The sequence below is a fragment of the Antennarius striatus genome, chromosome 22 (assembly GCF_040054535.1).
Source record: "Antennarius striatus isolate MH-2024 chromosome 22, ASM4005453v1, whole genome shotgun sequence".
NCBI classification, from domain to species: domain Eukaryota; kingdom Metazoa; phylum Chordata; class Actinopteri; order Lophiiformes; family Antennariidae; genus Antennarius; species Antennarius striatus.
Window position 1 is genome coordinate 14,062,166 of NC_090797.1, and position 22,031 is coordinate 14,084,196.

The 22,031-nt window shown below is 39.3% G+C and overlaps 1 protein-coding gene across 1 annotated transcript; it reads right to left on the reverse strand.

Annotated features, from left to right (window-relative positions):
- Window positions 1-3,689: 3,689 nt before the first annotated feature.
- LOC137589682 (organic cation/carnitine transporter 2-like) lies at window positions 3,690-20,366 on the reverse strand. Its single transcript, XM_068307543.1, has 11 exons — window positions 20,160-20,366; window positions 18,816-18,998; window positions 10,023-10,126; window positions 9,354-9,508; window positions 8,837-9,008; window positions 8,583-8,719; window positions 7,913-8,006; window positions 6,674-6,888; window positions 5,746-5,928; window positions 5,511-5,646; window positions 3,690-3,723 (listed from the first exon to the last, which is right to left on the reverse strand). Exons 1-11 carry the CDS (start codon window positions 20,364-20,366, stop codon window positions 3,690-3,692), a joined length of 1,620 nt encoding a protein of 539 aa, XP_068163644.1.
- Between the last annotated feature and the right edge of the window lie 1,665 nt (window positions 20,367-22,031).

Genomic DNA, 22,031 nt, shown 5'->3' on the forward strand with positions numbered 1-22,031 from the left:
TATCATTTATTGATTTTATTTAATTTTTCAGTTTCAAATATTACAATGAGTTAGTCAAAAATGTTTACAGTTTTAAAAAGTTTTTTTTTTATTTCAGTCAAATTGATGCACTTAAAATCTTTTGTTATAGACTAAAACATAATGTTAATAAAGTTCTTTCTTATAATTTGAACTATATTTCTTTTTTTCATTTCTTTAATGTTAATAACGATACAATGTTATGCAGAGGTGTACTTCTAACAACTTTATAGACAATTGATATTAATTATAGTCGCGGCAGAGAGTGGGGGGGAGCGAATTATTTTCTTCTTGCTGGGGGGAGGTAACAGAAAATAACATAAACTCCATCTTGTGGATTAAAACGGTATTGACCCGTCAACATTATAACAAGTCTCACAATTTAAGTTACTTATGTAGCAATAGGCTACATACTAATTAATATGATATGCTTTTATGACTTTGAGCCGAGCTGTATAAACATGATGAAAATTTTTTTAAACGTTAAACAGAGTAATGCCGCACTCTGTTTAACGTTTAAAAAAATTTTCATCATGTTTATACAGCTCGGCTCAAAGTCATAAAAGCATATCGTATTAATTAGTTCTTTGTTATTAATTAATTAGTTTTTTAAACGTTAAACAGAGTAATGCCGCACAATGTAGCCGCAAGAGGACACAAGCCAGTGTCTTATTGTGCCGGTCCCAAGCCCGGATAAATACAGAGGGTTGCGTCAGGAAGGGCATCCGGCGTAAAACTTTTGCCAAATCAAAGATGCGAATCAAACCTATGACTTCCATACCGGATCGGTCGAGGCCCGGGTTAACAACGACCGCCATCGGCACTGTTGACCTACAGGGCGCCGGTGGAATTTGGATTACTGTTGGTCGAAGAAGGAGAGGAGGAAAGTGCGTTCGCACGAAGAAAGAGAAGAGGAACACCAAGAGTATAGGACTGAGAGTAGGGACGTTGAATGTTGGAACTATGACAGGAAAAGGTAGAGAGTTGGTTGACATGATGCAGAGGAGGAAGGTAGACATACTGTGTGTCCAGGAGACCAGGTGGAAAGGTAGCAAGGCTAGAAGTTTAGGAGCAGGGTTCAAGTTGTTCTATCATGGTGTAGATGGGAAGAGAAATGGAGTAGGAGTTATCTTGAAGGAGGAGTTTGTTAGGAATGTCCTGGAGGTAACAAGAGTGTCAGATAGAGTGATGAGTCTGAAGCTAGAAATAGAAGGTGTGATGTTCAATGTTGTTAGTGGGTATGCTCCACAGGTAGGATGTGAGCTGGAGGAGAAGGAGAAATTCTGGTCGGACCTTGATGAAGTGATGCAGAGCATGCCTAGAAGTGAGAGAGTTGTCATTGGAGCAGACTTCAATGGACATGTTGGTGCAGGAAACAGAGGTGATGAGGAGGTGATGGGCAGGTTTGGTATCCAGGAGAGGAACGCAGAAGGACAGATGGTAGTTGACTTTGCAAAAAGGATGGAAATGGCTGTAGTGAATACTTTCTTCCAGAAGAGGCAGGAACATAGAGTGACCTATAAGAGTGGCGGTAGGAGCACACAGGTAGACTACATCTTGTGTAGACGGTGTAACCTGAAAGAGATCAGTGACTGCAAAGTAGTGGTAGGTGAGAGTGTAGCCAAACAGCATAGGATGGTGGTGTGTAGGATGACTCTAGTGGTGAGGAAGATGAAGAGGGCAAAGGCAGAGCAGAAGACGAAATGGTGGAAGCTGAAAAAGGAAGAGTGTTGCATGACTTTTAGGAAGGAGTTAATACAGGCTCTGGGTGGTCAGGAGGTGCTTCCAGATGACTGGACAACTACAGCTAATGTGATCAGGGAGACAGGTAGGAGAGTACTTGGTGTGTCATCTGGAAGGAAAGTAGATAAGGAGTCTTGGTGGTGGAATGAGGAGGTACAGGAGTGTATACAGAGAAAGAGGTTAGCCAAGAGGAAGTGAGACACTGAGAGGACTGAGGAGAGTAGACAGGAGTACAGGGAGATGCAGCGTAAGGTGAAGGTAGAGGTAGCAAAGGCCAAACAAGAAGCTTTTGATGACTTGTATGCTAGGTTGGACAGTAATGAGGGAGAGACTGATCTATACCGGTTGGCAAGACAGAGAGACAGAGATGGGAAGGACGTGCAGCAGGTTAGGGTGATTAAGGATAGGGATGGAAGTCTATTGACAGGTGCCAGTAGTGTGATGGGAAGATGGAAAGAGTACTTTGAAGAGTTGATGAACGTGGAAAATGAGAGGGAACAAAGACTAGAAGAGGTGACTGTTGTGGACCAGGATGTAGCAAAGATTAGTCAGGATGAAGTGAGGAGGGCATTGAAGAGGATGAAGAGTGGAAAGGCAGTCGGTCCTGATGATATACCTGTAGAGGTATGGAACTGTCTAGGAGAGGTGGCAGTAGAGTTTCTGACTGGGTTGTTCAACAGGATCTTAGATAGTGAGAAGATGCCTGAGGAATGGAGGAGAAGTGTGCTGGTGCCCATTTTTAAGAACAAGGGAGATGTGCAGAGTTGTGGCAACTACAGAGGAATAAAGCTGATGAGCCATACAATGAAGTTATGGGAGAGAGTAGTGGAAGCTAGACTAAGGGCAGAAGTGAACATTTGTGAGCAGCAGTATGGTTTCATGCCAAAAAAGAGTACTACAGATGCAGTATTTGCTTTGAGGATGTTGATAGAGAAGTACAGAGAAGGCCAGAGGGAGCTGCATTGTGTTTTTGTAGATCTGGAGAAAGCTTATGACAGGGTGCCCAGAGAGGAACTGTGGTATTGTATGAGGATGTCTGGAGTGGCAGAGAAGTATGTTAGAACGGTGCAGGACATGTATGAAGACTGTAAGACAGTGGTGAGGTGTGCTGTAGGTGTGACAGAGGAGTTCAAGGTGGAGGTGGGACTGCATCAGGGATCAGCTCTGAGCCCCTTCTTGTTTGCCATGGTGATGGACAGGCTGACAGACGAGGTTAGACAGGAATCTCCATGGACTATGATGTTTGCAGATGACATTGTGATCTGTAGTGAGAGCAGGGAACAGGTGGAGGAGAAGCTAGAGAAGTGGAGGTTTGTCCTGGAAAGGAGAGGAATGAAGGTTAGCCGCAGTAAGACAGAGTACATGTGTGTGAATGAGAGGGACCCAAGTGGAAGAGTGAGGTTAGAGGGAGAAGAGATCAAGAAGGTGGAGGATTTTAAGTACTTAGGCTCAACAGTCCAGAGCAATGGAGAGTGTGGAAAAGAGGTGAAGAAGCGTGTCCAGGCAGGATGGAACGGGTGGAGTTTCAGCTAAAATGAAGGGAAAGGTGTACAAAACTGTGGTGAGACCAGCGATGTTGTTTGGTCTAGAGACAGTGTCGCTGAGGAAAAGACAGGAGACAGACCTGGAGGTAGCAGAGATGAAGATGCTGAGGTTCTCTCTGGGAGTGACCAGGATGGATTGGATCAGGAATGAGTACATCAGAGGGACAGCACATGTTAGAGGTTTTGGAGATAAAGTCAGAGAGGCCAGACTGAGATGGTTTGGACATGTCCAGAGGAGAGATAGTGAATATATTGGTAGAAGGATGCTGAGTTTTGAACTGCCAGGCAGGAGGCCTAGAGGAAGACCAAAGAGGAGGTTTATGGATGTAATGAGGGAAGACATGAAGGTAGTTGGTGTGAGAGAAGAGGATTCAAAGGACAGGGCTAGATGGAGGAAATTGATTCGCTGTGGCGACCCCTGAAGGGAAAAGCCGAAAGGAAAAGAAGAAGAAACAGAGTAATGCCGCACAATAGTTCTGATTGAAACACAAAAACACATGAACTGTGTTGCTGTTAATCAATTTTCCACAGGGTGAGGTTCAAAATTCCAAACTGTATTTTGTAATGTGGTGAAATTTGAAAAATTTGCTACAATAGAGTCAGATGTTTATCAGACAGCCGCCTCCACCTGTACCATGTCCATATTTCACCGGAGTAGTTTTGCTGTGACACAGACCCGTCACAGTATACCTGTATAACACCAGTACATAGTCATGTACTCTGTGTCTCGTCATGTTGCTGACCTTGCCTCCTGCCACGTGTTCCAGCCTCAAGTTTTTGTTCCTGTGATTCTCTTGGTTTTGATCGACACCAGTATTTCCCAGCGTAAGGTGATCTTTTGTTGTTACTTTGTTAGTCTAGTTTTATTCTTCAGTAGGAGTTTTGGTTCTCTCAAAGATTTTCTGTTTGATACTTTGTGCTTAATAACGTTTTTTGCTCCTGTATTCCGCATCTGATGACATCCAGTGCAGGACTTTGTCCTATTCTAAATGATCTAATCCAATTCTGCAAATTTGAAAGATAAACTGTTCAATAGTATAACATGACATTGAGAAGTGAAAATTGTGACACCAAAATACTATGTCTTTATTCCTGCTTCAGTAGCAGTAATCACCTCATAATTCAGGTAAAATAAATTTTCCACGACACAAGTCCACCAACTGATTTTCGGCATCTGAGAAGTAGCTTGTCTTGCTGTGACAGATTTATTCCAGATAGAAGATGAAACATGTGAATTCAGAACTTTGAAAGAGGAAATTGGGATAAACAGTCAGTCCCTGTTCCTTTCTAACTAATCCGATCCCTTCAAACGATACAGCTACAGCTACAGCCCTCCAACAAGGGTCTAAAATGATCTCATTTCAAACACACAAGAACAGAAAAACGCTGCTGAACAAAATAACAGCACTAAACAAGTAAATAAACATCAAGATTAAGAAGCATTACTAGTTTTGAAACAGAATAAGTGGGCAACAAAGAGATCCAGAAACCTGAAAACAATCAAAATACCCAAAAATGAAACTAGCAATACACTCCTCCTCCTCCTCCTCCTCCACCTCCTCCTCCTTCCTCCTCCTCATCATCATCATCATCATCATCATCATCATCATCATCATCATCATCATCATCATCAGTACTGTACTATATTATCACAATATGACATGAAAATTATACTGTACTTTTAAACACATGCATATGCAGAATTCAAAACATATTACAGGCAGATTTACATCCATGTGGTCATTCTATTTTCAATGGCATATGTTTAAGTTAGGTTTCTATTAATTTATTAAAAACAGTAACATCTTGTCATTAAGATTCAACTTGAATTAGCAGTAAAATCATATCACAATCATTTTTATATGTAATTAATTCATGCCAGTAATGTCTGTAGATATTCAGAGTCGAGTTTCCAGCGTTGCCACAGATGGTGAATGCTTTTTGTGAGTGATGAATGTGCAATTTATGCTGTTGGGAGAAAACATACAAACCTGACATCATTTGTTTCATGTTCAACAAAGAGGAAAAACTCTGTTCAATGTAAAGTCTAATATCATAATTGTCACATTATCATTCGAGACTATTTTAAAATCAGTAATCATTATCTGAATACAGTACTAAGTGAATCTTGATGAGAAAAATCTACATAGCATGGTATCATATTGATAATGATAGAGTTTTATGAGAACGTATGACGAAACACACCTTTCTCTCTTACGCATCTCTTTAATTGTTTGAGGGAGATGTTGTCCAAAAGTCTCTGGCAGGAAGAAAGCAGCAAAGGCAGACAAGATACCCATGGTCCCGAACGCAATGTGAGGTACATACTTATAGTACACACCTGAATGAGGAAATTGGATTATTAGCTCCTTTGTCAAAATGTTTTACTGAGATAAATTCAATTATTGCAGACTGTGACTCTAAAAGTCAGTGTACTCACTAAGGCTTAACACAAAAGGTGCGAGGCAGCTTCCCACTCTGGCCACTGTGCTGCAGGTTCCTGTCGCTGTGTTCCTGATGGTGGTCGGGTAAAGCTCTGCTGTGTAGATATACATCAGGTCTGAACCAGCTGAGATGGAAAATTTACCCAGCATCTCCAATGCAACAGCAATATAGGATAAACCTGGAAAGTGGAAAATAAAAGTACCATTCTTAATGCTTCCACTGTGTGGTCCATCGTCCATGTACACAAAAGAATACAGTTGGTTTAGCCAGCTAATATTTCATCCCTCAATTATGTTAACACAAATTTGAAGGCTTTTAAAATACATTTGAAAGGCTTTTGTTTTCCACCCATGCACATTTAAAGACTGTTTCCAGTCACAAAGTTTATTTACTCACTCACTGCTTTGTGAATTTCCTAGTTTGGGATCATTATAGTACAGTGTATCTAATCTGATCTATGTATTTCTTTTGAGATTTTTCTCATGTAAGTGCTGGAAAACATAGTGAAAGGCTAAAAACATTTAATAAAGACACAAAAATTACAGTTTTTAATGTTCGTGTGGTTGAAAGTCACTATTCTTTTGTTTGAGCAAATACAAAAAAAATTATGATAATGATGGAAATAAAATTAACATACTGCTTCAAGGCAGGCCTGATAATACTCACAAAATATCTACAGTGACTTACTTCCTTGTTTTGCAACATCAGCTTATGAGAAATACTGTATTTTTAGTGCTCCAAATGATGTCTTTACATGACCATATCATTTGGACGACATCTAAACATGTTTGAACATCCAGTCTTGTTATTTTTGTGGCAAGGCATGAAGTGACCAGAGTCAGTGTAATATAAGACAATGATAATGAGTCAAGTTTAACAAGTTTTGAAACATGTAATTGTTTGTAGAGCAGATAGTTTCATACTTTGAGGTATCAGCTGAATAGAGAACAGTGACAGTGATCCAGTGACCAGGATGCAGATGACAGTCATTCGTCGTGTCATGTATTTCAGCGCGAGCCATATGCTGACATGTGCTGGTATCTCCACTGCTGCACAGAGGAAGCTGCTGATGTAGGGGTCAGCGTGAAGCTGGGAGGTATTCAACGAAAGACCATAATATCCAATCCTCATACTGAACCTGGACAGAGTAACAGAACAAAGTGAAGTTTTAATAAAAATCCGCATAGCAATATCATTAATAACACAAAAAAACCTAGACCATTTGACTTAAGACCTGAATTCATGCTTCACTGCCACAAATATACAGTATTCGTAACTGAACAGTAAATCCATGAATAATAAGAGTATTAATAACTGAATAATTCAAGTTTATATATTGCAACTAAAAGTTCAAATGAGCATAGTTTAGGCAAACGTAGCAAAATTGGTTGCCAGCTTTACCTAAACGCTCTACAGCCTCAGTTAATATTCATATGGAGGTGAAGGGACCAATTCAAGCACTAACAGTAACACTATTACAACATTTACAGTACTGTATGTAGCTATGTCAATCAACAACTGACTTACCTCCAGCCAGATATTCTATTTAAGAGACAGCTGGTGGTTCCTAAAGCTGGCTATGCAAATTGAAGCAGAGAGGTCGTCTCAGCTCAGGGGTTTTTTTTACCATCAAGAGAGTAGAAATACCCCCCCCCCCTACAGTTCCTAGTGGGTCTCCTCCAATGGCGCATGAGAGTTCTGATAGAATTATTTGATCACGGTGTGACTGCAGCTATCTCCCAGATATTGTCCAAAGAAATATATAAAGACGGCAACATATGTAATAATAAAAGTAGAAATTGTAATTCACTTATGGACAGCTAGAAGTTGTTTTCACAGAGAATCTAGTCAACAAAAGTGTTTCTTTAGACCTCCATGGTGTCAATCTGAAACAGGATTCTGACTTTCTTTATAAAAAATGTAATTACTTAAGGATTTTATTCTAATATACATTTGTGTAAAATGTTGTAATTGTCATAACAGATTTTTAGTTATGGCTAAAAATGTGTTTTGGGAGATGTCCATGGTCTCATCAAAATCTGATCAGATTATCCTGAAATCAATTGAATTTGAATTATTCATGTAATGTCTGAGATGTAATGTTAATAATTATGGATGGATAGATGGATGGATGGATGGATGGATGGATGGGCCATACTCACCACACCAGACACACAGTGATTGTCGTGTCTCTTATATTTCTTGTTTTCACCAGGTGGAAGATGTTATAGTGTTTTTTAGGGAGTGTCTTTGTTTCTTGGTCCTGATTGATAAAACAATAAGATTAAAAACTATTAATTCTCAGGAGCAGATTGGTGTCATTTGCAATCTTTGCTGTGGTGAGAAAATATTTGCCTCATTAGAGGGATATTGGGCTTCACTGTTTGTTAGTCTGAGTAAATACTAATGCAAATACTCAGACAGAAAGCTTGATTTAATTTTTTACGCTGAATCAGCTTTACAATTCTTATCTTTATGGTTTACAGTAAAATGTTTTTAATTAAAGTCTTGTACATAATCTTAGCAGATTATGTTAAAATCATGTTAAGTTTATGTTAACAGAATACAACAAATAAAACAAAATAAACAGATGGACAAAAAGACCAAGACAAGTAAACTTCAGTCAACAAATAGGTTTTTAGCATTGCTTTAAATACATCATTTGAACACTCCTGCCTGTTGTCAAGGCTGGTGCAAAAGATGAAAAACCATGTTCACAAATCAACGGTGAATGTTCTCATTCATTCAGGTCATAACAGGACATTATGTTTCATCCTGAAGAACACATATTGGCTTCTGTGTCTGCTGCTGCATTGTCTATGTCCAACAGACTTACTTGTGTAATGTAATCGTGAAAGATGATGACAGGAGCCTCAACTTTGTTGAACTTAGCAATCTTTCTGACTGTAGCCTCCGCTTCTTCCACTCTTCCCACAGAGAGTAGCCATCGAGGAGACTCTGGGATTAACCTGCATCAGTATTCAACACAGAAATAATCATCAGGTCCAATCAGAAGTACAGTACTATCAAGCATCTTACAGTGCCCAGTAAGGACATTTTCCATAATATTTTAGATTTCAACCTACCACCAGATGGGGATGAGTATTAAACCAGGAATTGAGCTGACAAACAGCAGATGTTTCCAATCTCTTATGAAATAAGCAACGAGAGACAGCAACATGTAGCCAGATGAAAATCCACAATTTAAAGCCAAAGATAGGAACATGACCCGGACATGACCGCTTAAGATCTCAGCACCTACACAAAGAAAGAGAAAAAGAAAATGGAATGCATGAGAGAATATATCAGTGATGATATATAATGTTTATGGGACACCAAATATTATTTGAGACAGGGGAAGAGACGAACATAGAGAGGGGGAGAGAACAAAGACAGACTGAACAAGTTCAGACAAAACATAATTAAGTTACTATATAGTGGTTCTATATAGTGGTTCATAATATGTAGAGAAAAATCTAGTTGAGGCATGTATATATAGAATGTGAACGTACAGATTGTTAGGAGGATGGTGAGAGAGGAGCTCAGTGGAACACTCTTGGCAATAATATTTTTATGCAAAGAATATAAAATGGTAGCACTTACCCAGCACAAAAGCAGCTACATAATTAGAAGTGTGTGAAAACCCGGTGATGAAGAAGAGAACACAGAACACCGTCCACGTGGGTGAAAATGTTTGAACAATGTTGAAAACTTCCTGAGTGATCATTGTTGCAATTAGAACAGGTTTTCTTCCAAATCTAATTAGAGAAGTCAAATAGTGAAATAAATAAATACATACATACATACATACATACATACATACATACATACATACATACATACATACATACATACATACATACATACATACATACATACATACATACATACATACATACATAAGTATTTTCAGAGAACATATACTGAACACAATAGCTTTCAAAATGGAAATAAAGAACTCCTCTGAGTGCAAGAAAACCAGGTCTGCAGAGATAGTACGAGAAGCAGCAAAGTATTTAGGATTACTCAATTGTGTAGGCTGCTGTGGTTTGGTTTCAAACTCTACAATTACTTTACTTTCTGAGTTGATATTTGTGATGGAGGGTCACATACTGTATCCCTGGCAGCAGAATAAGAAAGTGAATGGCTGTGGGTAAGGAGGAAGCGCTACCTGTTTAGGTCTGGTTTGGTTGGCTAATGTCTTGCAGCTAAGTCATGGTTTATCCATCACTAAGGCAGTCTAGTTACTTTGCAGTATAACATTTTCACTACCTGTCCGAGATCTGTCCTGAGATGAGAGACCCAAACAGGACTCCCAGTAAGAAAATTGTTGAGGTGAATGGCTGCTTCCACTGTTCACTGCACACCAGGTCAAACTGGAAGAATTGTGAATGAACAAACAAGCACAGGGGTAATCCATCATCAACTGATAAATATCACTGAATACTCGTCTGAGATTAAAACATTTGAACCTTTTGATATTTACTTCAGTAGTTTTCTCTTTAACAATGCATTCTCTTTTGGTAGAAACAGCTGTAACTGTAACTCACTCTCTCTGTTCACATGACAAGAAATAATCACTCAGACATGATCAGGCATGTTCATATCACAGCAGAAGTTGGCCAGACTGATGAACACAACCACAAATCACTGGCGCGAACATGATGGCGATGAACAGGATAAACAGCAAATTAAACAGTCATCTGTGAGTTAGATGACTGGAAAACACAAGTCTGACTGTTTACTGCGATGGACAGTAAACAGTACACCCCAACCCACATTCAACAGAAGGCAGAACTAATTGCAGGCAGTCAAGCACAAAGAATAGCTAAAGGAGAGACGTCGAGAGCATTTACACAATCCAAGTGGTACTTTCTAGCTAATAGATTTGCTGGAGAACAGGTTTTGTGACAGCAGAAGGAACTCCAATAAAACTTTCGAACACTAAACTATAAAAAGCATCAATGATATACTGATAGCAGTGTTCTTGTTTGACCCATATTTTTTGACAGGGACGCACGATTGTGAAACAGCGTGTGTCCCTGGGACGCAAGTTTTAAATGCACTTCTATTCAACAAAAATATTCACAATACTTACATTTCTCAGCTTCAATTTCAAACCCGTAAATCGCCATTATGTATTGATCTCGTTAGGAGTTTCTCGTCTCGAGACTCATCTGCAGGATTCTGCCTTATTAAAATCGACCGAACGGTAACACGTCTGCTCATTTTACATAATGGAGTTAGAGCGAGGAGTTAGTTAGACCCTCCAGAGCAAGCATAAGCTGTCACTTTTGCTTAGAAAGTCCTGTTGAGTTTCTCTTTCTGTTAAAGCTTTTGAAATGTCTGCTGATGTGATTAAGTGTTACACAGAGAAATGTTGATTGATCGGCATGGTGGAGCAGTGGGTAGCGCTGTCGCTGCACAGCAAGGCGGTTCCAGGTTCACGTCCCGCTCTGTGCAGAGTTTGCATGTTCTCCCCGTGTCTGCGTGGGTGCTGTCTGAGTTCTCCGGCTTCCTCCCACCTCCAAAAACATGCAGTTCAGATTTATTGGCCGGCTTCAAAATTGACCGTAGGTATGAGTGTGTGTGTACGTGGTTGTCTGTGTCTCTGTGTGGCTTCGTAGTGCACTGCCGTCACGCTGGGAGTTTCCCCTGCCTCACGCCATATACCAGCTGGGATAGGCTCCAGCTCCCCGCAACCCGCCACAGCGGATGAAGCGGTAGACAATAAATGACTGATTGATTGATTGATTGATTGATTGATTGATTGATTGATTGATTGATTATCACCATACCTACGAAAAAGATACCAAAAGTTGGAGAGAGAGCAAGCGACAATGAGCTTTCTTGCATAAAAAAACAATCAAAAGTTAGTGACCGAAAAGAAACAGATATTACTGACAGATATTAGAGAAATTTGTATGGAGAAGGCTCTGACAGCTTGGTACAGTGTTGACAGGAGAATACAGTATATGACCAAGAGAGTTAGAGACTGCAACATCCTGCGACACCCCTGAATTCAACATTTTACCCTGACCTACACATTTTTGTGCATCTGGCTTCCTGAAATGTTGCTTTTTGTTTTGTGATTATATCTCATCAGTTTTCAGAGATGTGTACATAAGATGGTATACAAGTGCATTGTCGTTACTCGCGGTTAATGCGTTCCAGGAACCGCACGCGATTAACAAATTTTGCATTACAGTAACAAACTATTTTTTACAGTAATTTAAACGTTTATGAACCCTCCCCATACTGATATTAAACCACCTTCTATCTGTATTACCTTTTCCCACACTCACAGAATGGAGCGCACCTCCGGATGCTGTTGGCCAATAGAATGCGCGTACGGTATCAAATGACTGCCTTCCAAAAATCTGCGATGAGTACAAAAGTATAAATTTGACCTTGACCTAGTTTTCTCAAGGTCAAGGTCATCATCTCATTTTTTCCCCTTTGCCGCCCGAGTAATGTGCTTTTTGTTTCATCTTTCTTTCTGCAACGGTTTTGAAGATATTTGGTGGACGGAGACAGACGGCGGAACACACAAACACTGACGATTACAATACATCACCGCTTCGCGATGTGTAATATAAGGCAAAGAAAACTACTAAGTGAAAAGTAAAAGTGAAAAAAAATCTATTACATCTTTTTTCATTTCTAAAACCATTCTTTTAAATGACTACCAGGCTTTAACATTTTGATAATATTAATACTAAATTTTACTCTTTTTTTCTTTTTACTTAAACAGTTATGAAGTTGTTATTAATAAAATCATTAAAATTAACAGTTTTTCTAGTTTTTAAATTGTGCTATTGGCAAAACTCAATCCTTGCATACGCTTCTACAGAATATTCTGTTATTACTTTTGGGATGCATAAACATCTTATTGGGATGCACAAACTTTTCTTGAAGTGCATCCCAGGGATGCACTGCTTTCTTGTGATTTGGAAAACAACTTCTTCCTTTTCTTCCTCCGCGCCATCATACAGTCATCCATGCAGCTGTTATTGTGCTTTGAATTTACCAACTACATGATGGGGATGTCTCTTATGCTTGCTCTGGAGGGTTCTGTTGGGTTTTTTCTGTTTGTTAAAGCGCTTTGAAATGTCTGGTCATGTGATTCAGAGCTATACAAATTAAAGATTGATTGAACTGTGAAGATGAAGCAGCCATGACGGAGCAGGATATGTACCAAGATGGTTGGTCTGAACAAACAGAAACAGGCAAGAATGTACTAGAATGTCCAGCATATAACTCACTATTTTTTCACATACTGTGAAGGCACTGACCTAAACAACCATGAGGCTAATCTATGGATTATTTTACAGGCTAATTGCTTCCCGGGGGCGCTCTAGCAGAAAGCACAAGAGCGAGACAGGTGGAAGAAATAATGCGGCAAGGAATACGCAACCGTAGTTTGACTGATCTGGCTATTGAAGTAGGAAACAGACTTGCTGAACGTCAGCTCAGCATCAATGTTTTAATGGTGACAGGTTGCTGAAGGCAATATTTTTTTGTTTTTTTGTTTTCCTGTTGTGTTAAAGACACTGTTTGGAAAAGTGGTAATTAAAAACTTGAAAAACCTTTCTGTGTACCATCTTTCTGTGTAAATATCTCATCTTACAATCTCCTGGAACCATGACTGACTCATCTTCAGACAAATGTACAGCCCTGGTCCAGTTCATCATATTTGTTAAAATGTACTGTGGGGATGTAGATTAAATAATTACCATCTTCCCCAAACCTTGGGACTTGGGGGAAATTGGGCCTGTTCATGTTATGGCTCAGACACTCTTAGACTGGGCGTAACATGAATTGGGCGCTCGTCCGTATTCTTATCGCGCTTCGTTCCGGGTGAGTTCATTGAGGTTTTGTTTTGTTTTTGTCTTCTGGTTGGCGGTGTTTTTTGGTTTGTGTGTGTGTGTGTGGGGGGGAAATTATGGTGATTTTTCTGAATGGTTTTGTGGCCAGTCTTCTTGGGGAAAAATTGAAAAGTACAAAAAAGCTGATCACTATAAGGTGGAGGTGCCATATAGTGCTCAAAAAGCACAGCTCAAGCAGACTCTTTGGTAGAGCGGGGTTGGTAGAGCGGCGTGTGCTATCTAAACTAGCTGTTGAGGCAGCTGCTGACGCACCAGCGGAGAAGCCGAGAGCAGCAGAGGCTGCTGGGGTGCATGTAGAGCCATTCCCATCTGGCTGTGGAAAAAATGACCACAGAGGATCTCCGCATAGCCCTTCAAATAAAGGAAGTGGAGAATAGGAATAAACAGCTTAAACTGCAAGTCAGGCATCTCTGTGTCAGGGCTCCTGAAGTGGAAAGAGAAGCCTCCATAGCCTCCACCTCGGTGTCTCTTAATCAGAGTTTTGGTTCTGCTCCTGCTTTTGACATCAGTAAGCACATTACACTGGTCCCTCCGTTTTGTGAGTCCGAGGTAGACCTGTATTTTATCGTTTTTGAGCGGATAGCTACTGCACTGATATTACCTGAGGAGTTCTGGTCACCTTTTCTCCAGTGTAAGGGGGTAAAGCTCAGGAAGTCTGTGCCAGTCCGTCTTTAAGTCTGAACTACGACATACTGAAAAGACTGTGTTGAGGGCTTATGAGCTGGTACCCAAAGGATACAGACAAAAACTGGGAAACTGACCAGACACACGTCGAGTTTGCAGTTGATAAGAGTGTTTTGTTTGACAAATGGTCCCAGACATGTAATGTTAAAACTTTGGCGTGATGTCCGAATGGCGCCCCATCAGGCTTCGAACTATTTGGGACAATTTTGCCGAAAACTGTTTCATTACTCAGTGCCCCACTCATTGGGAATGTGGGCGCCCTCTTTGGCAGGGTGACTGTACTGCAGCCACACAACGGTCAATGACCCTAGGGGACAGCACTTTGACGTTTCCTGTATTGCATACATTTTCTGAATAAAACCGAATATAATTTAATTTAGTCTGTTAATCCTTGCTTGTTGTTGTTGTATAACATTGTAGCCATATGTTATAGGAAATTGATTTATGATTATTGATCCTTTCAGGGTTCAATAAAGGTTTCAGTAAGAGATATACAGTAGATGACATGTTCATGTGTGTACTGTATATATTATAAACATATGCATATGTGTTCGTGTGGGTGAGTTACGTAGGATGATTAGTGCCACTGGAAAAACAAGGTCTTTGTTGTGAGATAAAAGTCATCACAGTAGTACCACAGGCTTCATTCTCACGTCTGGATCAGTGACGCCTCATCATTGATTACATGTTGTTATTGTACGTCAGGTGCTGGGAACAAAGCAAACACTTCACATGCAGATTAAAAATAATATGTATGTGTGTGCTTTATTCTTTTCTTTAACCCTTGGGGACTGATTGGTACCAAAAGTGACATTTTTGTTGTTTTTATGTTTTTCTTTCCCAATAAATCAGTCAATTAAAAGGCTAAATATATTAAATTTTGCCAGTCATTTTCTTTCAACTTTATTTTCTAAATTCCTTAATGCCTGTCATTGGAAGTGTATAGAATAGTAGATTGTCACCGTGTACACACAGGAACTAATTGGTACAAAAATGGTCTCATTGACTCCCATTATAACCACATATTTTTCATATGCTATAGGCATATATATATATATAATATATTAATATATTATATATGCATATTATATATATTACTATATACAATAATGCTGACATGTTATAATGCAACATGATCTTCATTGTCTGCAGCAAGCCACTGTCCCCACATTGACCCCACAGCACAGACACAGACCCACCGTCTGTGTTTACTCCTCCTGTTTACTCCTCCTTCTTCTTATTTTCGTTCCTTCATTCACAACAACTACCTTCATGAAAGGTAGTTGGTGTGACAGAAGGACATGAAAAAGGACATGATTTGTTTTGCAGGTCTGTGTTTACACACCTGCAAAAATATGTATTTCCATTCATCCAATAGGTGAGCGGAGGCTTCTTTTGATCCAGCAAAATTTGCTGGATCAAAAGAAGCCACAGTAGATAAATGGTCACTTTTAGGGGCCGTTGTTCATTCAAACAATACATGCCTTCCAAACCAGCCAAGTACGGACTCAAAATCTGGGCTTTGTGTGATGTCCAGACCTCTTACGCGTGGAGGCTCCAGGTTTATACGGGGAGGTCTGCGTCAGCTCCGGTGGAGCGCAACCAAGGAATGCGTGTGGCACTGGAGCTCACTGAATCGCTCCAGGGCCACAAGCTGACCACGGACACATCTTTTCCGCTGGCTGGGGGGGCTGGCTGTGCTCCCCCCGCAGCTCTTAGACAGTAAACAGCGGCAAGTGCAGTCATCGTTGTTCGAATTCACGCATGAAGACAGCGATCATGTCATATGTCGTCGTGCCCCCCCCCCCCAAAAAAACAAAACAAAACAAAAACAAAACAAACGTGCTTCTCCTGAGCACAAAACACCGGGAACCAGAGGTCCAGGAATCGGGGGAAAAAACCCCACAAATAATAATGGACTATAATCGCTGCAAAGGAGCCGTCGACCACCTGGACCAGGTATTTACGCATCACTTATTTATTTCACTTACTGGTATTTATTTACTGTTACTCACTACGTTTGATTGTGCGATATAGCAATAGCCTATGCACTTCATTTCGTTGAATATTTTTCTATTTATCAAGAGGGATGTGTGAAATTGTATGCATATCATTCGTGTAATTTGTTTTTCTTCCGCAGGCTTGTGGCACCTACTCCTGCAGCCGGCAAACGCGCCGCTGGCCCATGTGTCTTTTTTATCACATGGTCCATGTTTCCTACAACGCCTTCCGTCTTTTCTTGTCTGTGTACCCCGGCTGGAACAGCTCTCGGTCCACGAAACGCCACCTTTTTTTGGAGCAGCTCGGCGCAGCGCTCGTCACCCCAGCAATGGAGAACCGACCGCGGATGCCTAGAGCACCGTTTTCGGCGAGCCTGGTCCGTGAAGTCCAGGGCCGGGGCAATCAATAGGAAGATGGGGCAGGGGAGGAGCCACAGCCGGTCCCGGCCAAATCACGTAAGACTCGCATGCTGTGCGCTGATCAGAAGGGAGTGTGGAGCCAGTGCGTAAAGTGTTACGCACATGCATGCAAGAGGCACTACAGGATTATCTGTGAGTCGTGTTTCAAGTGCCAGTAAACATTCATTCTCACACACGCACGCACGCACACACACACACACACACACACACACACACACACACAACAACAACAAAAACAACAACAAAACATACCATACCACGGCATACACTGCACAAATATTGTTCTTATGTTTGCAATTTAATGAATGTTGAAATGTTTATATGTATAATAAAATATATAGTTGTACGAAGGTCTCATTTTTGTTTGTCTGCACCGGACACGTTGCCATGGCGAGGCGCATACAATTTCATGACATGATCCGTTTTGGACCATTAGCCAATGTGTTCATTAACTTTAAAATTCTCTTTGTACCAAAAACTAATTATGCATTAAAGTTAATATTGTTACCAATTACTGGCATGGTCAAGGTTGTAATATCTTTATCAGAAATATTTAACCATATGCAAATTTTTCTAAATATTCCATATTTTGTGTTTTTCCCATTGGAAGAAAAAGAGGGTTGTAATGGCAAATTCCATATAGACATATATAATAATAAAAAAACTTTATATCTATGAATAGGGCTGAAGTAATGGAAAAGATCAGATGCACTGAAAGAAAAAATATTTCTGTATGGCATGTTTTTTTTTAGACTTTTATGAAATGTCAATTTTTTGTCTCTTTGGTTAAAGTGTTTGGAAAAGCTAAAATTCTCATTGTACCAAAAACTAATAATGCATTAAAGTTAATAATCCTACCAATTGTTGGTATGGTCAAGGTTGTAATATCTTTATCAGAAGTATTTAACTGTGCACTAACTTCTGGAAATATACCACATTTTGTGTTTTTCCCATTGGAAGAAAAAGAGGGTTGTAATGGCAAATTCCATATAGACATATATAATAATGGAAAAACTTTATATCTATGGATAGGGCTGGAGTAATGGAAAAGATTGGTGCGTTGAAAGAAAAAAATATATGTCTGTATTACAATTTTTTTTTAGACTTTTATGAAATGTCAATTTTTTGTCTCTTTGGTTAAAGTGTTCAGAAAAGTTATAATTCTCATTGTACCAAAAACTAATGATGCATTAAAGTTAATAACCCTACCAATTATTGGTATGGTCAAGATTGTAATATCTTTAGCAGAAGTATTTAACTGTGCACTAACTTCTGGAAATATTCCACATTTCGTGTTTTTCCCATTGGAAGAAAAAAAGGTTATAATGGCAAATTCCATATAGACATATAAAATAATAAATAAAACTTTATATCTATGGATAGGGCTGAAGTAATGTAAAAGATTGGTGCATTGAAAGAAAAAAATATATTTCTGTATTACAATTTTTTTTAACACTTTTATGAAATGTCAATTTTTTGTCTCATTGGCTAAGGTGTAGAGCCATTTTAATCGGTACCTAAGGGTTAACAATGTTTTTCCTCACCACTGTCCACAAGTTTTTGCTTATGGAGTTGAACAGTTGAATAGTCTCAAATTGCTATTCTTGTGCATTGGTATGACTTGTTTTTAGTTGGCTTTACTAACTGAGCAAAATGCTGTTGTGTTTCAACGAAATTTAAAAACGTAAAATATTTCCTTTAATGATGCTGCATTATGGCTTGTCTAGCCAATAAGAATGGTTTCTACAGTGGTTCCTGAACTTTTATGAGACAAATGACAGAAGTTTCAAGTTGATCATTCAAAAATATTACAACTGATGTTGTATAATGTGAAGTAAAGTCACAGTGTTGTTTGCAGAAGTCTGTGACATTACAGGGAATTCTTTAATCTTTTGATTAGTAAATTTCATATTATTTAATTTTTCAATAGCATGTGAATCAATGGCCAACAATATACGTAATGCATTGATTTTTATGAGATAATTGTAAACTTTGAGTCCAAGCATTACCACAGTTGTCACAGATCAAAGAAAGGAGAGAGAAGCTCATACTGCTAAAGAAACAACTCTTACCTCAGAGACAACGGTGGATTGGTAGATGTCCCTGCTGTAGCTCCACCCGTCTACACAGCCCTCCTGCTCCACGTCTGTGAGGTTGACGTCTCTGCCAGGAGCGAGTCCCCGAGCTGAGAGATTTCTGATCACATCAAGCCTGAACCTGCTGCATTGGCTCAGCTCCTGCTTCCCGTCCACCACCTCCCAGTCACACAGATATATCAAAATGTGTTTGCAAAGTTTTCAGTCATCCGACCCTGAATTGTTCATGGGCAGTTGCCATGACATAATTGATTGGCTTTTCCATTTTTTTTACAAGAATAAGGCAGTATATTGGTAACAATCATATACAATAGACGATGGTCTCATTATAGTGACCCTCCAATACAATGAATTTCTCTGTTAAGGAAGTCCACTGCTATCTACATAATTTGGACAGATACAGTGCCTTGCGAAAGTATCCCCCCCGCCCCCCCACAAGAACTTTTTTGACATTTTGGCACATTTTGGCTTCAAACAGTTTTTATTTGTAAACACAATATAAAATGTTGAACAAATTTGGTTCCACTCACAATTGTGTCTCGTATGTTGTTGATTCTTGAAAAATATTTTCAGTTTGTTATATTTGAAGCCTGAAATGTGGTAAAATGTCAAGTTTTTGGGGAGCCAATACTTTCGCAAGGCACTGTATATTAATACATGTAAAATAAATAAATATTCATTATATTTTCATTATCAACTACTCATTTCAAATATTATCACTCTAAAACAATTTGATGATTCCAACTTTTTAGATTTAACTTTTTAATTTAATATTTTGGGTTTTCAACTCTTGATTCTACCAGAATAAAGATGAAGTCAAATATAAAGACATAACTTTGAATTTTGAGAAACTATAATTTGTATACTAAATGAATAATCATTCAAATTATTAATTAAATTAATTTGCATACCAATTATCTCCGTACAAGGTAACGTGTGCTGGGTATTACGTGTTACAAACTGCTTTTTCAAACTCTAACATGGAACCTCTTGAGAACTAAGATTTGAATGAGCGATCATTTATATTTTCTCCCACCAATGTGGGATTCGTAGGAACTGACAGGTATAAAACCTAAGCTTTGTCTATCAAAGTGGACTTCCAATTTTTTAAACATAATTGTAATGTAAATCATAATTAGTCCACCTTCTCTTGTGTTTGTTCTTCATTTTGTACACCAGAAGCACCTCTAGCAATGTGATTGTCACACAATAATTACAGGTATGACTAACACCATTATTTCTTGAAACAGCTTACTGTTGGAATTTTGTAAGCCAACTGATTAAAAAATGATGGCAAAACATTATTTTCTATTTCTTTACCTTTATTGGTATGGTTGCATTGAGCCAATCTTCAGTGAGGTCAACTTCAGGAATCAGGCAGTGATGGCTCATCTTGGCCCCCACAAAGACAATCGAAAAAACACATAATCCATTTGGCACGAGGCTGACAGAGAGAAGGAAGAAGGCAATCTTCTGTAGACGTCCCCATTGACCCAAAAATGCTATGCTTTCCTCATAAGTCTTCATCTCCAAAAGTTGTACCTGTGTACCTGTTCACAAAGTTTACTACAAAAAAAACAAAAATAAGTCAGCCTGCCTTTAGATCTCATGGGAGATGGCCACACCCTCTCTCTCTCTCTCTCTCTCTCTCTCTCTCTCTCTCTCTCTCTCTCTCTCTCTCTCTCTCTCTCTCTCTCTCTCTCTCTCTCTCTCTCTCTCTCTCTCTTTCTCACTTTTATTTGACCTATCTTTGTCCCCAGTGTATTTCTTTTTCCCAACCAACAGGTCAAGGCGGATGACCGCCCTCCAGAGTCTGGGTCCTGCCTGGAGTTTCTTCCTCAATGAGGGAGTTTTTCCCCGCCCCGCTCTGGAGGGCATTGTTGGCTTTCTATCTGTAAAGCGTTTTGAAATGTCTTCAGATGTGATTAATCGCTATATAAATAAAAGTTGATTGATTGATTGATTGATTGATTAATTGATTGATTGATTGATTGATTGATTGATTGATTGATTGATTGATTGATTGATTGATTGATTGATTGATTGATTGATTGATTGATTGATTGATTATCACCATACCTACGAAAAAGATTGATTGATTGATTGAGTCCTTATAAGCAACAAGCAGAAGCAGAAGTGTCACCCAAAGTTGCATATCATTTGCTAAAGTCTTTTATTAAATTACTAAACTGCTATTTCAGTTAATTTCAGGAACAAAAACAAAACAAAAACAAAACATTTCAAAAATGAAAACCAAAAACTTTTGGTATTTTGCCAGGAATGAAAATGAAATCAAAAACTTTATATTTTATAATATTCTGGACCATAATAATTTTTTCAAAATAATAACTGGTGTGCTGGTGCCGGGTTTTTTCTTTTTTTTTCTTCTTGAAAAAAATATCTGACCTGTTGTTTCCCTTCCTGTCATTCACTCAATGCGTGACGTGAGCAGAGAGAAGTTGAGGTAAATCACCAGCAGTCATGGAAAAAGACAGTCTCCCAACCTCGATGACTGCATATTCATAACAGGTGAACACTGCAGTCTGTTAACCTTAAAACACGTTTGATTTAGACATTAACTCTTTGACTGCCAGTCATTTTCAGTGCATTTTGTCCCCGTACTGCCAGACATTAATCTTCCTCCGACCCTCCGGACATTTATCGGTGTTTTCTTTCTGTTCTTGATCACTAGATGCTTCATTCAGAGCTTCACGTGTTCGGTCCCCGGTGAGCTCTGACAGACACAAACTTTGTTGCATCATAAGCTGCTGTAACTTCTCCGTCTCCTTCTGATTCTCCATCCTCTGTTCCGTAACTGGATCAGTGCTGTTGTTCTGTTTACTGTAGGGATATATCTACAGTATGTAGACTAATTGCTTTAATTGCCATCTTAAAAGTCCAGAAGCTACGTCCCTATATACTGTATATTAACAAGGAACACATTTATTTATTGTGAATAAATAATTTGGGAAGAGGTGAGCAGTTCCCTTTTCCGATATTCACACATCATCAGCATGTAAAGTGTGACGCCAGCTGACACTGGATCATCCAGATGATGCTGGTCTGGACAAACTTTGTCCACTGAGCTACCACTCTGTGTTGTGTCAACGATGACGTGTTGAAATAAGAGTTCAGCCATGGAAAGGTGTATTTATTCTTCCTTGACCATTGCCAAAAAAGCAGCCTGCACAA